Raw genomic sequence first — 15474 nt, 5'->3', positions numbered from 1 at the left:
CTAGCCTCACTTGTCCGCAGCTTTTGGGTAGCTTCCGGCAACCAGATCCGAGGGCTTGCAGGGCTCCAGGGGCTTGTCAAGGGCTGTCTTGGGGCAATTGGGGCTGTCTCGCTGGCTGCGGGGCGCAATTTGCACTCCGCAGTAGAATTACGGATAACCATATGGCCACCTGTCGCTGAAAGTGCGATGCTCCTCGACGTCAATAATTGATTGAAGCTTGAAGCTCACCATACCCTGGCAATCAGCCACGCTTGAGCGAAGTTGTGGAACGCCTATCTCTTTTACCCCATATACGTTCCTGATCTCTTCACGATGCGAGCGACGTCGCGGCTTTTCGCAACCGTCAAATCAGCCTCGAAATACCTTGAACCCAATACGCCCACAGGCCTAACAGGTCTCACAACACACCCTTCCCCCCGTCCTGCCCTCATCTACACCTACCGGCAGACCCTCAATAAACTCGCTCAACTGCCCAAAAGCTCCGTTTACCGCCAATCCACCGAGGCTCTCACAAAACAACGCCTGCAGATCATCGAGTCTACAAAGCCAGAAGGATACGAGCAATGGCTGGAACGAGTGCGCAAGCAGATTGAAGCCAGTCCTGCGGCCTTTAGTAAACTGCTGAATGAAGACGGATCGTTGGGTAGCGAGAAACTGCATGTGGAGCCCGTGGATAATTGGGACGGCAAGATCTCAAGACAAGATGCAAAGTATGAGGGACCAAATACGATGGCCCAGGCAGAGGCGAAAGTAAGAGCTGTCAGTGACGAAGTGCAAGAAAAGGACCTGGAGGACAAGCAAGGGCATCAGCCAACTGTAGAGGACCTGGAGGTGGAACCACCGTTGACGCGAGAGCAGTACGTATCCCGTGTTCGGGCTAGGCGGTTCATTGTATTCATGGCTGATTTACTACAGGATCGAGGGAATCGAGCAAAAGATTGGTGCTGGACTGATTGAAGAGGTCATCCAAGTTGCCGAGGGAGAGCTGGAACTGGTGGCTGAGATGCTACGACATCAAGTGTATGTCTTCCCCAATCACCCTATTATTCTTACCTTTTGCCGCTTACGCTTGCTTTTAGATGGGAAGATCTGGAAGAACATACCCCGACGGGTCAATGGGTGTACTTTGAGCGTGCGGATAGAGTCTAAAACTTCTCAACAGGCCTTACGCTCAAGGGGTCTCAGGACTTGTACATATGATTCCGGAAACACGAAAAGGGCATCTAGAGCATTAACATACTGTGGTCCCGCATCTGAGGGTGCTTGATGCAAGCTGTGAAAACGGAGCTCTTCGTTGATTTTATCGCGCGGTCTTGTTGTGTCTTCCTCTCCAGGACAAGCGTCCTTCCAACCCCAAGCATTCGCCCAGTCGTTGCAGCAGGCCCTCCCCAATCTAATATGTACAATCATCCCCCACAGCTCTTCCCGCCTCTTACGCGCACATCCCCCAATATGCTCGAACTCCCTTTTCTCAAGCTTCCCAGCGGATCTTGTGCAACTCCTTAAAAAGGGTTGTCCTCCGGCGGCACCTCCCTGATCCAGTAACTGCCGATGACTGGAAGCTTGGACAGGATATCTTGCCTCACGCGGGGAACTTCACCAAAGAAAAAGACTGCAAATACACCTGCTGCAACGCCGAAACCCGATGCGATGTAACCGTAACGGAAGGCCTTGCCCATGCTCAAGCCCATGAGGTTAGGGACGTGTTTAATTCTGCCAGGGAAAATTCAAAGTTAGCTCAACACCAAAATAGAGGGCATGCATCTGTCTGCGAGACAGGCGCAGATCAGAGGGCCAAAATGAACATCCGTACTTTGGTCCATAGGGTGAAACGTAGGTCTCGTATGTCGGCTGCGGTTTATAGACACGCAGAGGCGTCCGCCCAGAGCTTTGGAAGTGTTCGTATGCAGGCATACTGCCTTTCGTCGAAGAGAGAAGGGCGGAGTGGTGTCGAGGTGCTGGGGTTGGTGGGTTCAAGTTGCCGGAAGAAGTTCAATGTCGTCGTTGGATGCTACAAAATGAGCTTTGAGCTCCGAAGATGCAGTTCTACGGCTGCGGGGATGATGCAAGAGCGCAGTCTCGGCACCTGAGCCAATGAGATGAAAGGCAATTTAGAGCCAAAATCTGCGCTTTCAGGCCGCAAGGCAACTCTACTAACTCGTCCTGCTCGTCTTGCTCGCCCCGCGTCCTATTTATAATATCACTTTGCGTTCATCATCACACTTTTAACAGGCAATTCTACGCTGCGGTATTGTGTCAGCTGCGCCATGAGGTCGCGAAGAGCAAGGCGGCCTCTTAGTCCTGCCCTCCGTCCTGCGGCATTTCCACCGCGACGTCTTAACATCTCCCGACCTCGCGCGCACAATCACTCGTCGTATCCTTGTGAATTTTGAATTCAAAAGCGGGAACTCTTTTTGACGAGACTCGAAATCAGAGCCAGTAGGTACGCGAACAGCGCTCTAACGAAAGCATGCAGTGTAGTATGACTCAATGAAGGGCAACCAAACGCCCCCCGAAATCAAAGAAGTATTCATCGCCTATTCGCTCCCGCATCTGTTCGATTTGAAGCCGTCCGAAGCTGTGGTCCGATCTTGGTGCCGCTGCTTTCGCACGTTGTCTAGAGTTTTTTGTGATAGTTTCGGCCTTTGTATGATCGAATGGGCGAGTCTCTTGCTCAGGGAACCGGGTGACGTCCTCCGCCTTGTGAGGCGTTGCAATACCAATGACACCGTATCCGTTCTCCTTTTTGATGACTTGCTTGACATTTCAGCTTGTTAATTGCTGCTCAAGGTGCTGGCTCGCGTCGAGAGAACGGGTCTCTTGTGCAGAGTGTATGCCATCGCCATGGTCCATGAGTTGTTTCGATTCGCGTTTGCGCCACGGCCTTTCCTCGAGAACGTTGAGAACCTGGTCAGCATGTCCCGCGAAACCCCAAAGCTCGACTTGTCTAAGGTATGCATCACTGTTCAAGACCGTTCTGAAGAGTCGCGAGGACTCTTCATCTTCATCACCAAGAGGTAGCTCTGGATGCCAATCATCAACCAGAGACTCGATATCCCATTTAGCGAGTTCGATGCCCGTGCTGGGAGGCAATTGCGACACCTCATCTTCCTCACCCTCTATAGCCGTTGGTCCTCGAACGTCAGGGACTAGGCATGACTCAACCACGGGCTCCGAGAGTTGAGACGATGTGTTCGTGATCTGACGGGATTCTGCAGAATTTCGAGAAGACCAACCAAAAGGGAGGGTAGGTCGTCTGAGTTGTAAGTATCAAGGGTTTTGTTCAAGCCACCGAGATGTGTACGCAGCCTGTCGCCCTCCTCCTCGAGACTTCACAGCATTTCTTCGTTCATTGCGTGGCCACCTTTACTGCAACCTTTCCCAAGAGATACCCAGACACTTTTGTGTGCTCTTGATTCGAGCCACAACACCGTGCAATGCCAGTATGTCACTGTCCGTGCTCCTGGTCAGAACAACTTACGCGTGAGTTGAACAAATGTCCACTTCTGTCGCTCTCCGGAAAAAGATCTTCGCGGAATGACTCGGGCTCTTCTGCTCAACAAACTGCCGAAAATACCTAATTGTACCTCTAATGGACTGGATCCGACTGGTGGGTTCTGACGGTCCTCAGTCTGCGACTTTTAGTTGCTTGGTGGTGGAGCGGCGTGGAGTCATCAGTGTCACTTTCATCAAGTGGGACATATTGTCAGACATTTTATGGGAGAATCGCCACCCCAGAAAGGGTACAAGGGGATTTCAACATTTCGAATTTCTCTTCACGAACATCAGGTCAGCTTCTTCTTCTCGCGCACGGCATACAAGTTCTCCTCGACAATGGCGTCTGGCTTCTTCACAGGCCGACATGCAGCTTCTTCTCTCACAACGGTCTCGCGCTGAAGACGTCCCAACTGGTGGTCCCAAATGTTGCTGATTTCCACACGTATGGCTCCAGGATTGTTATCCCCAGGGTGACAATTGCCGAAACCAAACGCGAGAAGACGCTGCTCCATATCCATCCAATCATCGGGGTGGAAAAACGAGGGGACACATCGGCTCGTCAGGCACACTGCCAGGCAAGTCATACTGAGAGGCGCCCACTGGAGGCGATACCCCCTCAACAGAAGAGGTATCACAAGTAGTAGTCGCGGTCGAAAGAGATTGGCCGGTGGGGCAAGCAGGTCCTAGAGAGCTCCTAGCTGACTCCTGGGTCTCCAGGCGATGGTAATAAGCTTGGAGGCTTGTATGTGTAGCGGGAATCGGACGAGAGTCATCGGGTATGTGCAGCGCATTGACTTGTGGTCGACCAACAAGCACCACATGGGGGAGTCTTGTCTCCCCACAGCGGCCGGATATTCAAAGTCAACTGCTTTACGGCCGTCTTTATCCTCACACTCGTCACCCCAAGTCATTTACCGCCCCCACCGAGTCGAATTATATTTCGATCTTCTGCTGAGAGGATGGCCAAAATCCACTTCTAGTACCCTAGGCCCAAGCGCCTTAAGCACCTTTTTTCATTCGGCCAAAGACATGACCAATCCAGTCGAAGAGGCGTTGGAGGAGTCCAGCGATGAATACTGTGGAGATTTCAACTGTTTCCCCGACAACGATCAACATATTAATCCTTTTTTATGCCATGTCTCCTTCTCTAATATCAAGTACAGACTATCAGTCCAGTTCTCGCCAACCTTGTATGTCTTCTACTTGAACCCATTCACCACAAATCCGACCTTTTTCAACAACCCAACGCACGCCTCATTCCTTGGGTCTGTGTCGGCCGTGATTTCGCTCATTCCTACCTCGCCAAACAAGTACGGAATCAGCGCAATGAGCGCCTCCTGCGCGATGCCTTTACCCCAGTACTGGCGAGCCAAGAAGAACCCAACCTCATTGTCTCGCCAGACGCCGATCTTGCCGACAGTGACGGGATGATGTGGCGTCGTCGAAGAGTTTAGTAGAGTGATGATGAAGTCCGTGACGCCGTTTTGCGGAGCTGAGACCATCGTGAGAAGCCATCTCCTCGTCCGAGCGCGGCGGGTGTGCGGATCTGAGCCCCTTTTACAAGATGGTCTGTTACGGCGACGTTCGAGGGGGAGAAGATTGGGCGATTAAGGCTGGATGTCAAGGGTAAAAATGACAAAACACTCACATATATTCCATCACTTCGGGATCTGAAAATGCCTCGTACAGACCTATCAGGTCGGCGGCAATCTTTCTGGCGCCTTGTAGAAGGAGCCTGGGTGTTGAGATTTCGACTTTTCCGTCTTCTAGATGTGAGATTGTTGCCATGTATAGATATGTCCTCAATGTTCTCGAATTTCCGCTTAGGGAAAAGTATTTGTTTCTGGAGTTAGCAAAATCCTATGAACGCCCGCAGCGCCGTCCATCTATCGCGGAATAGAAATTAATTCCAGCAGGTCTTCGAGGAGATTGGCCCTGCTGAGGTGAAGAGTCATATTACAACATGTCGTGGCGAAGTCAATTGCGGTGCAGCCATCGAGGTTCCACCCCATTTAGACCGGATCGGGAAGGCATAGCCCACTTTGCTCCTCCAACCCCCTAAACGGGAAGCGCAAAGGAGTCCCAGCCTCGTCTTGCTTGCTTCTTTCATTCTCTCGACTCCGTTTCCTACAAATAAATATGACACCATTCATGTCGACACCCTCTTCAGCTGTCATTATTTGCAAGCTGAACTACCAATCGTTTTTGGGTCTTGGACTTGAGCAGATCCCCTGAAGGAAGGAAAGGGCGCATTGCTTGGAATCTAAAGTGCTCTCGATTGTGATTGTACTCGATATACATCATCTGGCACGCTCGTAGAAAAGCTGATCGCAAGAACACGGCGTGTCTGGCTCGCTCATCCGTTGTCTACGGCCTGGGGTCAAAATACCTTGATTTTCTCCTTTCCTTTGGTGTGGGCTAATGCATTTCCGTACAGGATGGAATGGGTGTAGCGGATTTGCGGATATTTGCCCCATACTCTTCTAGGGGAATGAATAGTGTCATTCAGAAGCTGGGCGCTCGCTTGTGGTCGGCGAGAGTTGTGTCGGTCACGCGAAATTAGATACCTGGAGACGATAATGTCCAAGCTACTGAAGACGAGGGGGGGATTTGTATAGATACCGCTCGGAGCGCCCTGTCGGAGAGACATCTGGCCAGATGTGGACGGCGGCCGCCTGCCGCCTGGTTCTTTGTCGCTCGACCGCAGCCGAAGTCAAGGAATCAGGGGCGGACTCTCCTCGAGCAATAGACAGGATTCACGTCTAGATTCATCAAGAACAAGGCAATGCCGCACAATGAATATTTCAACAGCTGAATTTGTGTCAACATTCGACTTGCAAAGTGGTGTGCAAAAAAGTCTTGTCCACAGCCCCATACTCATCTCCCTAGCTCGCTGGAGCTCTAGTCTAGGATAAGCTGTCATGTGGGAGCAACGCATCATCCAGCTAATCGAGTGGAACCCCCCTTCCCTTTTTTCCCTTTCTTCAACCCCTCCAAAAACCCTTGACCAGGTTTTTCTCACAAGCTGAGTGAGTTTTTTGCGGCTTTGGAAAGATGCAGGAAATAAAAGGTTTTGTATCGTGGGCCTCGCCGCCAGTTCTCTGATTTCGCCAAGCTAAAAGAAAATAAGGGATGTATAGGTGGTGGGTGTATGCAAGTTTTCGGAGCCAGCGGCTCAACGTTTGGCCGGGCATCAGGGAAGGTGGCTGAGGAATCCCTGCCTTGAAGAGGATTCTTGAAAATACTATGACTTGGTGAGCCGCTCATTGACAGTCTCAACTCTGATGTCTGGATTGGCATTAATAAAAAAACATGACCCAAGATCTTGGCCCAGAAGGAATCCTTTTATTGTTATTGATGGACTTCACCGGTGCTCTTCGACAACTCGACAAATGTGATCGGCAAGGTCCCAATTGGTTTCCGGTAATCAGTATTCTCGCCGAATAGCCATAATCGTGAATCTATCACATCAGTCCGCACAAGATAGTAACTTGGAGCGCAGTTCCGCCATTTGCCTCGGACCATTTCGGGGAGGTGACCCAGACTCTGTGATTTATCGTCGCCTCAAAGGATGTACAAACATTATGAATGTATGAATGCACAACGTATGCTTGACCTATTCGCCGAAAAGTCTCCTCACACGCCGTAGAACGCTGTCCTTCTCTGGGTCATAAGGATGATCTTTAGCTGGGATTTCGAGAACAGCAGGGAACGGATCTTGGAATCTGTCGACGGTGTCTCGAATTTGCTCCGCAATCTAAAGCCATGTTAGCATCATGATTCTGCTGTAGGACCAGAGCCTTGTCATACATGCTGGTTTATTAGGACTATTCCAATGTCCTTCCGCTCTTTGGTAAATCTGTTGAATGTTTGCTCAATCTGGGACTTTTCTGTCTTTGCATCGCACACGAGAAAGTTTTTCTGAGAATCCGGAGGGTCGGTGATGTGTCCAATGCCAGCAAGTAATAGACCGGTAACCGAGCTGGAGCAGGAGGGTGAGTTGAGAGTGGCAGCTGTCTTGCGGTTGGCGGGGAACTTACTCTTCGTCCCCAATGACTGCTATGAATTGCCGGTCCTGCACAGCGATCATAAGCTGAAGTCTAGTTGCGGGAGGAGTCTGGGTACCTTGTATGCCGACGCTGGCGCTGCCATGATTGCGAAATGTCGGAGCCTGTGCTTTGAAAATAGATTGAAGCTGGCTCGAAGCTCGGAGATGTGAACGAGGTGCAGCAGGCGCAGTCATGTACGAGGTACCTGAGCGCAGTGCACCAGTCTTGACCAGTGCCATCGACGGGCCACTGACGTCTCCGATTGGCTGCCATTTCGTCATTGTTTACGCCCTCTTCCACCCTCCTGCGCCCATCTCGCCAAACATCTTTGCTCACCTGCGTTCTGCATCAATCGTTCCTCTGCCCTTCAATCCCTTGCTGGAGATGTCGTCTGAGCCATCGAAACTCGCTCCACCGACACAATGCCCAAGTTTGTGAGGCGCCAGCCTCTCGCAGAACGCATCAAGGGCTACCTCAACCCCTACGACTTCCTCCTGTGGCTGTCAGAAGAGCTTGAGTCCAGTGGCTGGGATCAGCTGGAAAAGGAATGGGCCACGCCTATTGGTATTGCGTTGAATGTCATCTTCATCATCGCAAGAGCCAATTCAAAGTCCAAAACGACCAGTTATGATGATGTGTTTGGCGAAATCCCCGGAGTGGCCTGGACCACCTGGCTGGTAAAAGCTGTCGCGATCATGGAAGACCAATTGAAGACTAAAACTCTCGCAGGCCACCTTCATTGTCCACTTCCTGACTTTGTTCTGCGTCGTCAACGCCGCCTACACCTTCTGGCGAAAAAGACATTACCGCCTGTTCGAAACTTCCATCGACGACGTGCCGAGCACCCCTTCGGCCAAACGGGTCCGAGTCGACTCCTCCCCCATTTCCTCCTCGCCTCTACAGTTTCTTTCACGTATCATTGGGACAGAGACAGCACAGTCAAGGGCACACCCTGATCCCACAAGAGATGTCTGGGAAGTCGCCGTCTGGGATCCCTTGCCTATATCTCTACGCTTGTTTTGCTACTTCAGTCCCGGCCATATCCTCGTTTACTGGCTCTTCCTGCCTACTCTCTCTTCTGATCCTAGACCCAGCGTGACCATTGCGACAGCCATGTTCGTAGCTCTGCTCCTCTCCGCGCAACTACTCTTCCTTCAATCAAGCTACTCGACGCAGGTTAAAGACTCTGCCTTGATCTCCAAAGAAGTACTGCACGAGTACGATACAAAATACGTCAGACCACGGACTCAACCCTTGTACCGGGATGTGGGCACTCAGTTCAGCGAGCAAGCCTCATACAGCCCAATTCGCGATGAGAAGTACAACAAGGTCGATGTCTACACGCCCATGGTGGTCATCAATCGCGGTTTCAGACCAAATCCAAACCCCAACTATGCGAAATATGCGGATCCTGATGCAGCACCATCTGGCACCAATCTCCGACAACGAGCAACTACACCAAACTTCCGTTCACCAATTCAAAATGCACACCCTGGCACAGCCGTGAGACCTCTGGCTGGAATGCGCCAACCAAACTTTCGACCAACGGCCACCGGGGGTGAGGGCGGGAGTCTTGGGGTATACTCTCATGCTGCCTCCCCCCTCCGGAAAAGTGCGTCTGCCAATTTTTCCCGCGAGAATAGGATGATGAGCCCAGAAAAGCGTGGGTCAAGTCCAGACAAGAGATTGAGTGTGCCTGCTGGTACTGCCCCTCAAAGATGGGCTCAGTTCCTGCCTGATAAATACCGAAGAGAGAGCGGTCGCTTTTGATAGATGTATCATCATCCGAGATTCCCTTTTTTGTGTGTGTGAATGACTCCTGCAGAGCTCCCAGTCCCTGCCCTCGGGAAAATCCGTATGAGTTGTTCCTTCCACAACTGCAGCATGACGCCCTGCACGGATGCTCCGCCGTCATGGCAACCATCTGTCAAGACACCATCCCTCTTGTGATGCGGCGTCCTCACTACCAGGCTTGGTGCACAGACCAGCATATGGTATGAAGTACCTGTCGTAGCAACCACCTCCATTTCCCACGATGCCTGTGAAGCATCCACATTTTTCAGACGACGTTTTACCTTCCTTTATATCTCGTCTCGTCGATACAGTCTCATCCTCACTAGGAACATTCAATGTCAGGAAGCAGGCATCATCTGATAGAGAAGAAATTGGCCGCCTCCGAAATCAGCGTTCGTTACCACACACCACAAAGTTTTGCTACAATGAAACTATCTGTAACCGAGAGTCCGTGAAACAATCTGTGGCTTTCCACACTGACGGTCCCAACGACCGACGAGCACGACGTTCAACGGAGCGGAGCGGTGAATTCGAACCATTCTTCGACGGAGAGACTCCCCCCCAAAGAGGTTTTCGGTCGCATACATTGAAGGCTGTGCCAGAGCTCGATGCTTCGCCGATTGCCCCAGACCGGTTGAGGCGAAAAACTATCGTCTTTGTCGGCAATCGTTTAGATCAAGAAGTCAAACAAGTCAGGGCGGACACCACACCGGTGAAGCAACCGCGTGGGGAGAGTTCTGCCACTTGCTTGGATATGCATCGTGTTGTCGACAGTGACGACTACCTTCTAGCACGAGGGGCAAACCCACGGACTGGAGTCGTTACACCAGGATCGCACAGTGCTAGTAGCTCAATTGATCGGAACCAAAACGACTTGTCCCGAGTCGGGCGTCAAGTTCCCTCGAGTCGATGGCGACAACGAGGTGACCAATGGATCAGCCTGGATCTAGATGAGCCCACGCCTCTTTCAACGTTTCCGACGGATAGACCTCTAGAGCATCAATACCATGCCCTGAGGACTCCGCAAAAACTTGCGACCCGGGGAGAACGAGACTCATTGCTTGACCTTGGCAGAACGCAGAGTGACCACCCGGTTAATCTATCGTACAGCCCTGGAGCGACAGCCCAATTCCATCAACATCACCTGGGAGCTAGCGTGAAGGCGGAAAGACTTCAGAGTGGAGTTGAACAAGCTATTTCGCAGGACAATATAAGACTCAACAAACCAATCAAGCGGAAGCCTGTTGGGAGTCCTCCGGGTAGAGGCACTGCAGAGCCAGTTTGCCATCCTCAGCGAGGTACCAATGAAAGTACGGACACCGTCCTAAGACATCCCAAATTCAACAGCGAGGTACGCTCCTCCTCGGCGCCTGATCATCTAAAAGGACACTTGTTTCCGCCTCATACTGTCAAGAAAACTCTACCGAGGATTCCCACTGATGGTTCAGAGAATGGAAGTCAAACGGCGGACCATTCTTTTTTAGGATTATCTCGGACGGACCAGCAAGTAGACGTCCCAAATTCAAAAATCTCAAACATCTCTGGCCGTCACATACTCGAAAAAGAACTACCATGTCTGCCGACGAACAATGGCCAATACCAGTCGACATCGGACATGACCCCATACCCAACGACTCCGAAGGGAGAGAACGAAGCGACAATGTCAATGACGGAGTCTCCAACCTTGCGTATCGCAGCTTCCCAGGGGCCGGGAGGAGGCGACCTGTTGTACCCATACCTTCGAACGGCGAGGCCGATATACCCGGCCATTCCCATAGCGAGACACATCAAGCCGCTCGGAGAAAGAGTGATGCCAATTCCAATTTACGACAACCCTCCGAGGCGCCTATCGCCATTGATGCGGACAACTGGTCTAAAAGTCGAGGGCCCAAGGGTCCCGCCCCCGCGACAAATGATGGTTTCAAGCAGGACGAGACCGGGTCTCGACCCGTTTCCGAATATCACTACCATAGCCACAGACATATCCACCGGCGATCCTCATCCCCTAAGGCCACTCCGCCTCCGCCCAAGACCTCAGCCGCCCGATCAACGGATGATGACTCGTGGCCAATATGGTTTCCGCCCGAGACCGCCTCCGTCAGATGGTACAGACATCATCATGAACACTGCCATGAATATGAATACCGACACCATGATGTCGATTCCAATACCAAGGATCACGCCCAGAGCAATGACCCGTCCTCCACTGCCCACAAGAGCAGAAGGGATCTACGGTGTACCCCGGACCGCGCCTACCTGCAATCGGTCAGACCCGATAGACGTGGATGCTCGACGTCTATGGATGCCGTCGGGCGTAGAGATTGTGACAAGAGAAGACCTCGGCGTAGCAGAGAAGAATCTCATTCCGAAACCCCTAAAATCACGTTTACAGCCCTTCCAAGGCCCAACAATGTTGAACGACATAAAACTGGAGCAGGCAGAAATGAATCCAGGCGGCCTTGGCCTGATGAGGAAATGCAGCAATTGCAATCATGGCTTCGTGGGCGTCGAGCTTCACAATACCGATAGTGTCACCCCTACGTCCGCCCTCCAGAAGAACGTCGACAAACCAAGCGAGGGTACTAAGTATTTGCATCCTAAAGGAAGCCTGCTTCCAAGACTACCCCAAGACAGAGCTCCACAACAAAATTCACAGGCCCAACACGAGATATTGACTCACTTACATAAGAGTGTCGCAATCGACGATGAACGCGATCATACCATTTGTTGTCCCGAATGCTGCAAACTGGATTGTCATGAAGGTTGCCTCGGACATCCCAGCCCAACACGCGCAACTAGTCCTACAAAGAGTCTTTGGTCAGGGGCCCAAAGCTCAACCAGTTCCAGTGCACCAGAAGCACAGGAAGAGGTAAAGGCGGGGGGAACTGAAGAGAAGGGCAAGTTCACCCAGCTGGCTGCCATCAAGTCTGTCCTAAAGCGGTCGCCAAAAAAGGAAGAGGAACCCAAGTCTGGCAATCATATTCAGGTAGCCTTGTCCAAAGTTGCTCCTGTTGAGTTGTCCATGCAGCCGCCGCTTCCTGCAATATCCGCGCGTTACAACTCGGTCAAACGGTTGCCTGACGCGGTATCTGCAGCATTGAGCGCCATGGAGCTGTTATCGCCTAAAAGAACGAAAGAGACACTGACGGCAGCATTCAGTGACATCGGACCCTCACAACGAAAAGCTTCTGCGTCGCGCCCCATAATCCACAGAAGGCAGAGAAGTTCAAGCTTGCCCATTCTGGGGATTGGCGTCACTTCACGCAGCGGCAGTGGAAACGCTCAATATCAGCGTGCCACAAGCGGAGGGTCTCGGCTCCGCGTCCCATCACCTCTTGGGTTCGTGATGTCTTGCTCTAACTTCAGTAAGGATGGCTCTTGGAGAAGCCGCAATGTCAGTAGTGCGAGTATCACGACCATCGAGCTGCAAGTCCCGAGTCTTGCGTCTCTCACTGCCTGCGGCAGTTATGCTGCCGTTGGAGATGTGCTTCTCATACCCCTTCAGGCTGCTATGATGTGGATTCGCAACCACCCCTGTATCCTCACCTTTGGCAGGGAAATGGTCCAAAGAGCTTGGATCATGGCGCAACTCATGATGAGGACCGGATGGCGACTTTGGGCAATGGTATTTGTGTACTCCAAAACTGGAAAAGTCAAATTTCACGTCAGTAAAGGCGAAACGGCGGGTGGATTTGTATTGGACGTGGCGAGGAGTCTGCTTTACTTAATCACCTTTGCTGCGATGAGTACCCTTGTTATCAGGATATTGGGGCTGGTGATGGGGTTGTTGGGGATCATTGGATGGTTTGTACGGGCTGTATTGTGGGTGTTGAAGGGTATTATGGGGGTTGGGCAGGCGAAGTAAAAGGGCCGATACGAGAAGATTGACGCATGGCAAAGACCGAGGGGCTGTGATGAAGAGGACTCTGGTGGAGGGTAACATCATTATCCACGAAGCAGATAGATGTCTCGATAGAACAACAGTATCAGCAGCGCAGACAAGGTGCATTCCGATATGCCCTGGTAAATCAATTTGTGGTGTTTTGACGACACCGACTGTGACCCTCCTCTCCCGTCGTCCTCCGTTCGTCATGCCAGAGTTCTGCGGCACTCAAATTCCATTTGCATTGAGCCTCACTAGCCAGGCTCCTTCTCAAGGCCGAGCCTGAGCTGGAACGGACCGGGCTGGCCATGAAATCTTTTTGGAGAACTTTGAGACTAATCGGAGCACATTGGCGCCGGCTGTCAAACCTGCGGCAGATCTCAACATCCTTGAAGTCTGTCGCCAGGTCCATATCGAGGCGTATGCCGCGTTGTTCAGCCTTGCAACTTTCAGACTTGATACGGATGGAGAACACGTCGCTTTCACACAGCCACACGAGCTTCCGAACTTGAATCGCTTCTGGGATCTAAGCAACACCGTGCCCTTGCTATCAGAATGGTCGACCCTAATCCGCCTCGTCTGTTTCACGACATACTCACCTACGTGAGACAATATTGCAGGGAGGCTATCCAAAGTCATTTTGAGGAGATTGAGGTATGGGATGCATTAGTCTTGCATCTTCAACTGCGCTGTCTGGACCCGGACCAAAGGTCTGGTCCGCATGCTCCATGTAATCACACTTCAAACCCGTCTGCGTTAACCTTCTGAAGACAAGAACTGGTGGCTATAATAGGTGACGCGAACTTGGCATTCCCTATCATATCTATTTGACAAGACAAATGTCGTCAGGAGCCTCCAGTATCCTTCATAAAGGCACGTGATTGATCGGGCTGATCTCTTTCTCGAGCTGGAAGGAAGAACGTGAAGAGGGCATACTTCGGCGTGACAGACATGGAAGTCTACAGATGACAACCGGACTACGAATGCCGTCGAGCATTTGACCCGCGGAATCGGAATGCGCAGTCCTCAACAAGTCCCAATTGAGCTGGCGCTGGATGCATGCAACGCTTGAGAAGCTGGGCTAGAAAGAATCCATTTTTGAAACATTGAGGCGCGGCATGGAGGGTGTCATGCTCAAGGATCTGAATTGGGGAATATCTCGATCCTCAATGCGAATCATGTTCAGATCCGACAAACGGCAAGGGCGCGTAGTTGGTGGTTTCTTTTGCGTGCGCCATTTTCAGGATCGATCGGCAACAGGCAAATAATGTCACGCGGATCTGAGTTCAGACCCCCTGTTTATTTGTTGGTTTTTGGTTCCGTTGAGCCGGATCTTCGAAATAGGGGTCCAGTGGAGGAACCAGAATCTTGACTCACTGTTTACAGATCTCGCACTTGTGCATGTCATTATACAACACCACGGTTGCGGAAACCAAACGTCCTGAAATAACATCGATTGATTAATGCCTCTGTCTGCTGACGCTCCGTATGCCCAAACTGCTAATAAGATCACCTGGCGGAAGAAGAGCAGCGATGAGATGGGAGGGGAAGACAAAGTAACAGTTTGAGGAGCATAAGCAAGACATGACTGGAGGAGAGGAGAAGAGAGGAATGGAAAGGAAGTCGCTAAAAGGTCAAAGGTCAAAAGAGGCGAGAAGGGGGAAATGTGCGTTCTCCCAGACCTACGGATATAGAGGTCCTTATACTTGATATTTGATACTTTTGTCGCATGTATGTATGTATGTACATATGTATGTACTATATAGCCTTTTCTTCTTTTCTGAGAAACAGCATGCCATGGAATATTTCTCCACCTACTTAGTACTTCCTACACAAGTACCAAGTATAGAACAAGAGGAATATGTACATGCGCCCAGACCTTCGTCGTAAACAAATATGAGATGGGGGTTCATTCGACATCTCCTGCTCTCTTGCTCTCCATCTTTCGGGAGTCTTGTGGGTTTCTGTACCGGGACGGTGGCCATGTCTTGCGCCGTGTGTCAAGTATGTGCGTGCCGAGACAGTAGTCGTGCTGCTCTGCTGCTCCTTGTCTTTGTCCTTGTCCTATGCCTGTGTATCCGACCGTGCCGGCGGGGCGGGCCAACCGATTCCCATCCGGCCGGCGATAGGGCACACACGAGACAAGTACAAGCACAAGGACAGGGCAAGGCAGGCACGGGCCTAGTGCATCGGGCTTCAGGCATCAAGCACCACACCAGGCGCTAGGCATTAGGCACCAAGCAATCGGGC

The 15474-nt window shown here is 51.5% G+C and overlaps 6 protein-coding genes across 6 annotated transcripts; 3 read left to right on the top strand and 3 right to left on the bottom strand.

Annotated features, from left to right (window-relative positions):
• Window positions 1–312: 312 nt before the first annotated feature.
• A1O5_10036 (NADH dehydrogenase (ubiquinone) 1 alpha subcomplex 5) lies at window positions 313–1149 on the top strand (the record flags this gene model as incomplete). The annotated part of the gene is made up of 3 exons (XM_007750614.1): window positions 313–857; window positions 916–1020; window positions 1080–1149. 3 exons carry the CDS (start codon window positions 313–315, stop codon window positions 1147–1149), a joined length of 720 nt encoding a protein of 239 aa, XP_007748804.1.
• A 353-nt stretch (window positions 1150–1502) lies between these two features.
• A1O5_10035 (uncharacterized protein) lies at window positions 1503–1914 on the bottom strand (the record flags this gene model as incomplete). Its single annotated transcript, XM_007750613.1, has 2 exons — window positions 1503–1713; window positions 1814–1914. The coding sequence occupies 2 exons, from the start codon at window positions 1912–1914 to the stop codon at window positions 1503–1505; spliced, it is 312 nt and encodes a 103-aa protein (XP_007748803.1).
• A 2783-nt stretch (window positions 1915–4697) lies between these two features.
• Window positions 4698–5000, bottom strand: A1O5_10034 (uncharacterized protein; the record flags this gene model as incomplete). The annotated part of the gene is made up of 1 exon (XM_007750612.1): window positions 4698–5000. The coding sequence occupies one exon, from the start codon at window positions 4998–5000 to the stop codon at window positions 4698–4700; it is 303 nt and encodes a 100-aa protein (XP_007748802.1).
• Window positions 5001–7114: 2114 nt separating this feature from the next.
• A1O5_10033 (V-type H+-transporting ATPase subunit F) lies at window positions 7115–7828 on the bottom strand (the record flags this gene model as incomplete). Its single annotated transcript, XM_007750611.1, has 3 exons — window positions 7115–7255; window positions 7309–7480; window positions 7539–7828. 3 exons carry the CDS (start codon window positions 7826–7828, stop codon window positions 7115–7117), a joined length of 603 nt encoding a protein of 200 aa, XP_007748801.1.
• Window positions 7829–7969: 141 nt separating this feature from the next.
• On the top strand, window positions 7970–9317 carry A1O5_10032 (uncharacterized protein; the record flags this gene model as incomplete). Its single annotated transcript, XM_007750610.1, has 2 exons — window positions 7970–8224; window positions 8277–9317. The coding sequence occupies 2 exons, from the start codon at window positions 7970–7972 to the stop codon at window positions 9315–9317; spliced, it is 1296 nt and encodes a 431-aa protein (XP_007748800.1).
• Window positions 9318–10956: 1639 nt separating this feature from the next.
• Window positions 10957–13206, top strand: A1O5_10031 (uncharacterized protein; the record flags this gene model as incomplete). Its single annotated transcript, XM_007750609.1, has 1 exon — window positions 10957–13206. One exon carries the CDS (start codon window positions 10957–10959, stop codon window positions 13204–13206), a length of 2250 nt encoding a protein of 749 aa, XP_007748799.1.
• Window positions 13207–15474: the final 2268 nt, after the last annotated feature.

The sequence above is a fragment of the Cladophialophora psammophila genome (assembly GCF_000585535.1).
Source record: "Cladophialophora psammophila CBS 110553 chromosome Unknown aczJe-supercont1.18, whole genome shotgun sequence".
Taxonomy (NCBI): domain Eukaryota; kingdom Fungi; phylum Ascomycota; class Eurotiomycetes; order Chaetothyriales; family Herpotrichiellaceae; genus Cladophialophora; species Cladophialophora psammophila.
Note: the sequence above shows the minus strand (reverse complement) of the source record. Positions and strands in the feature narration are given on the sequence as shown.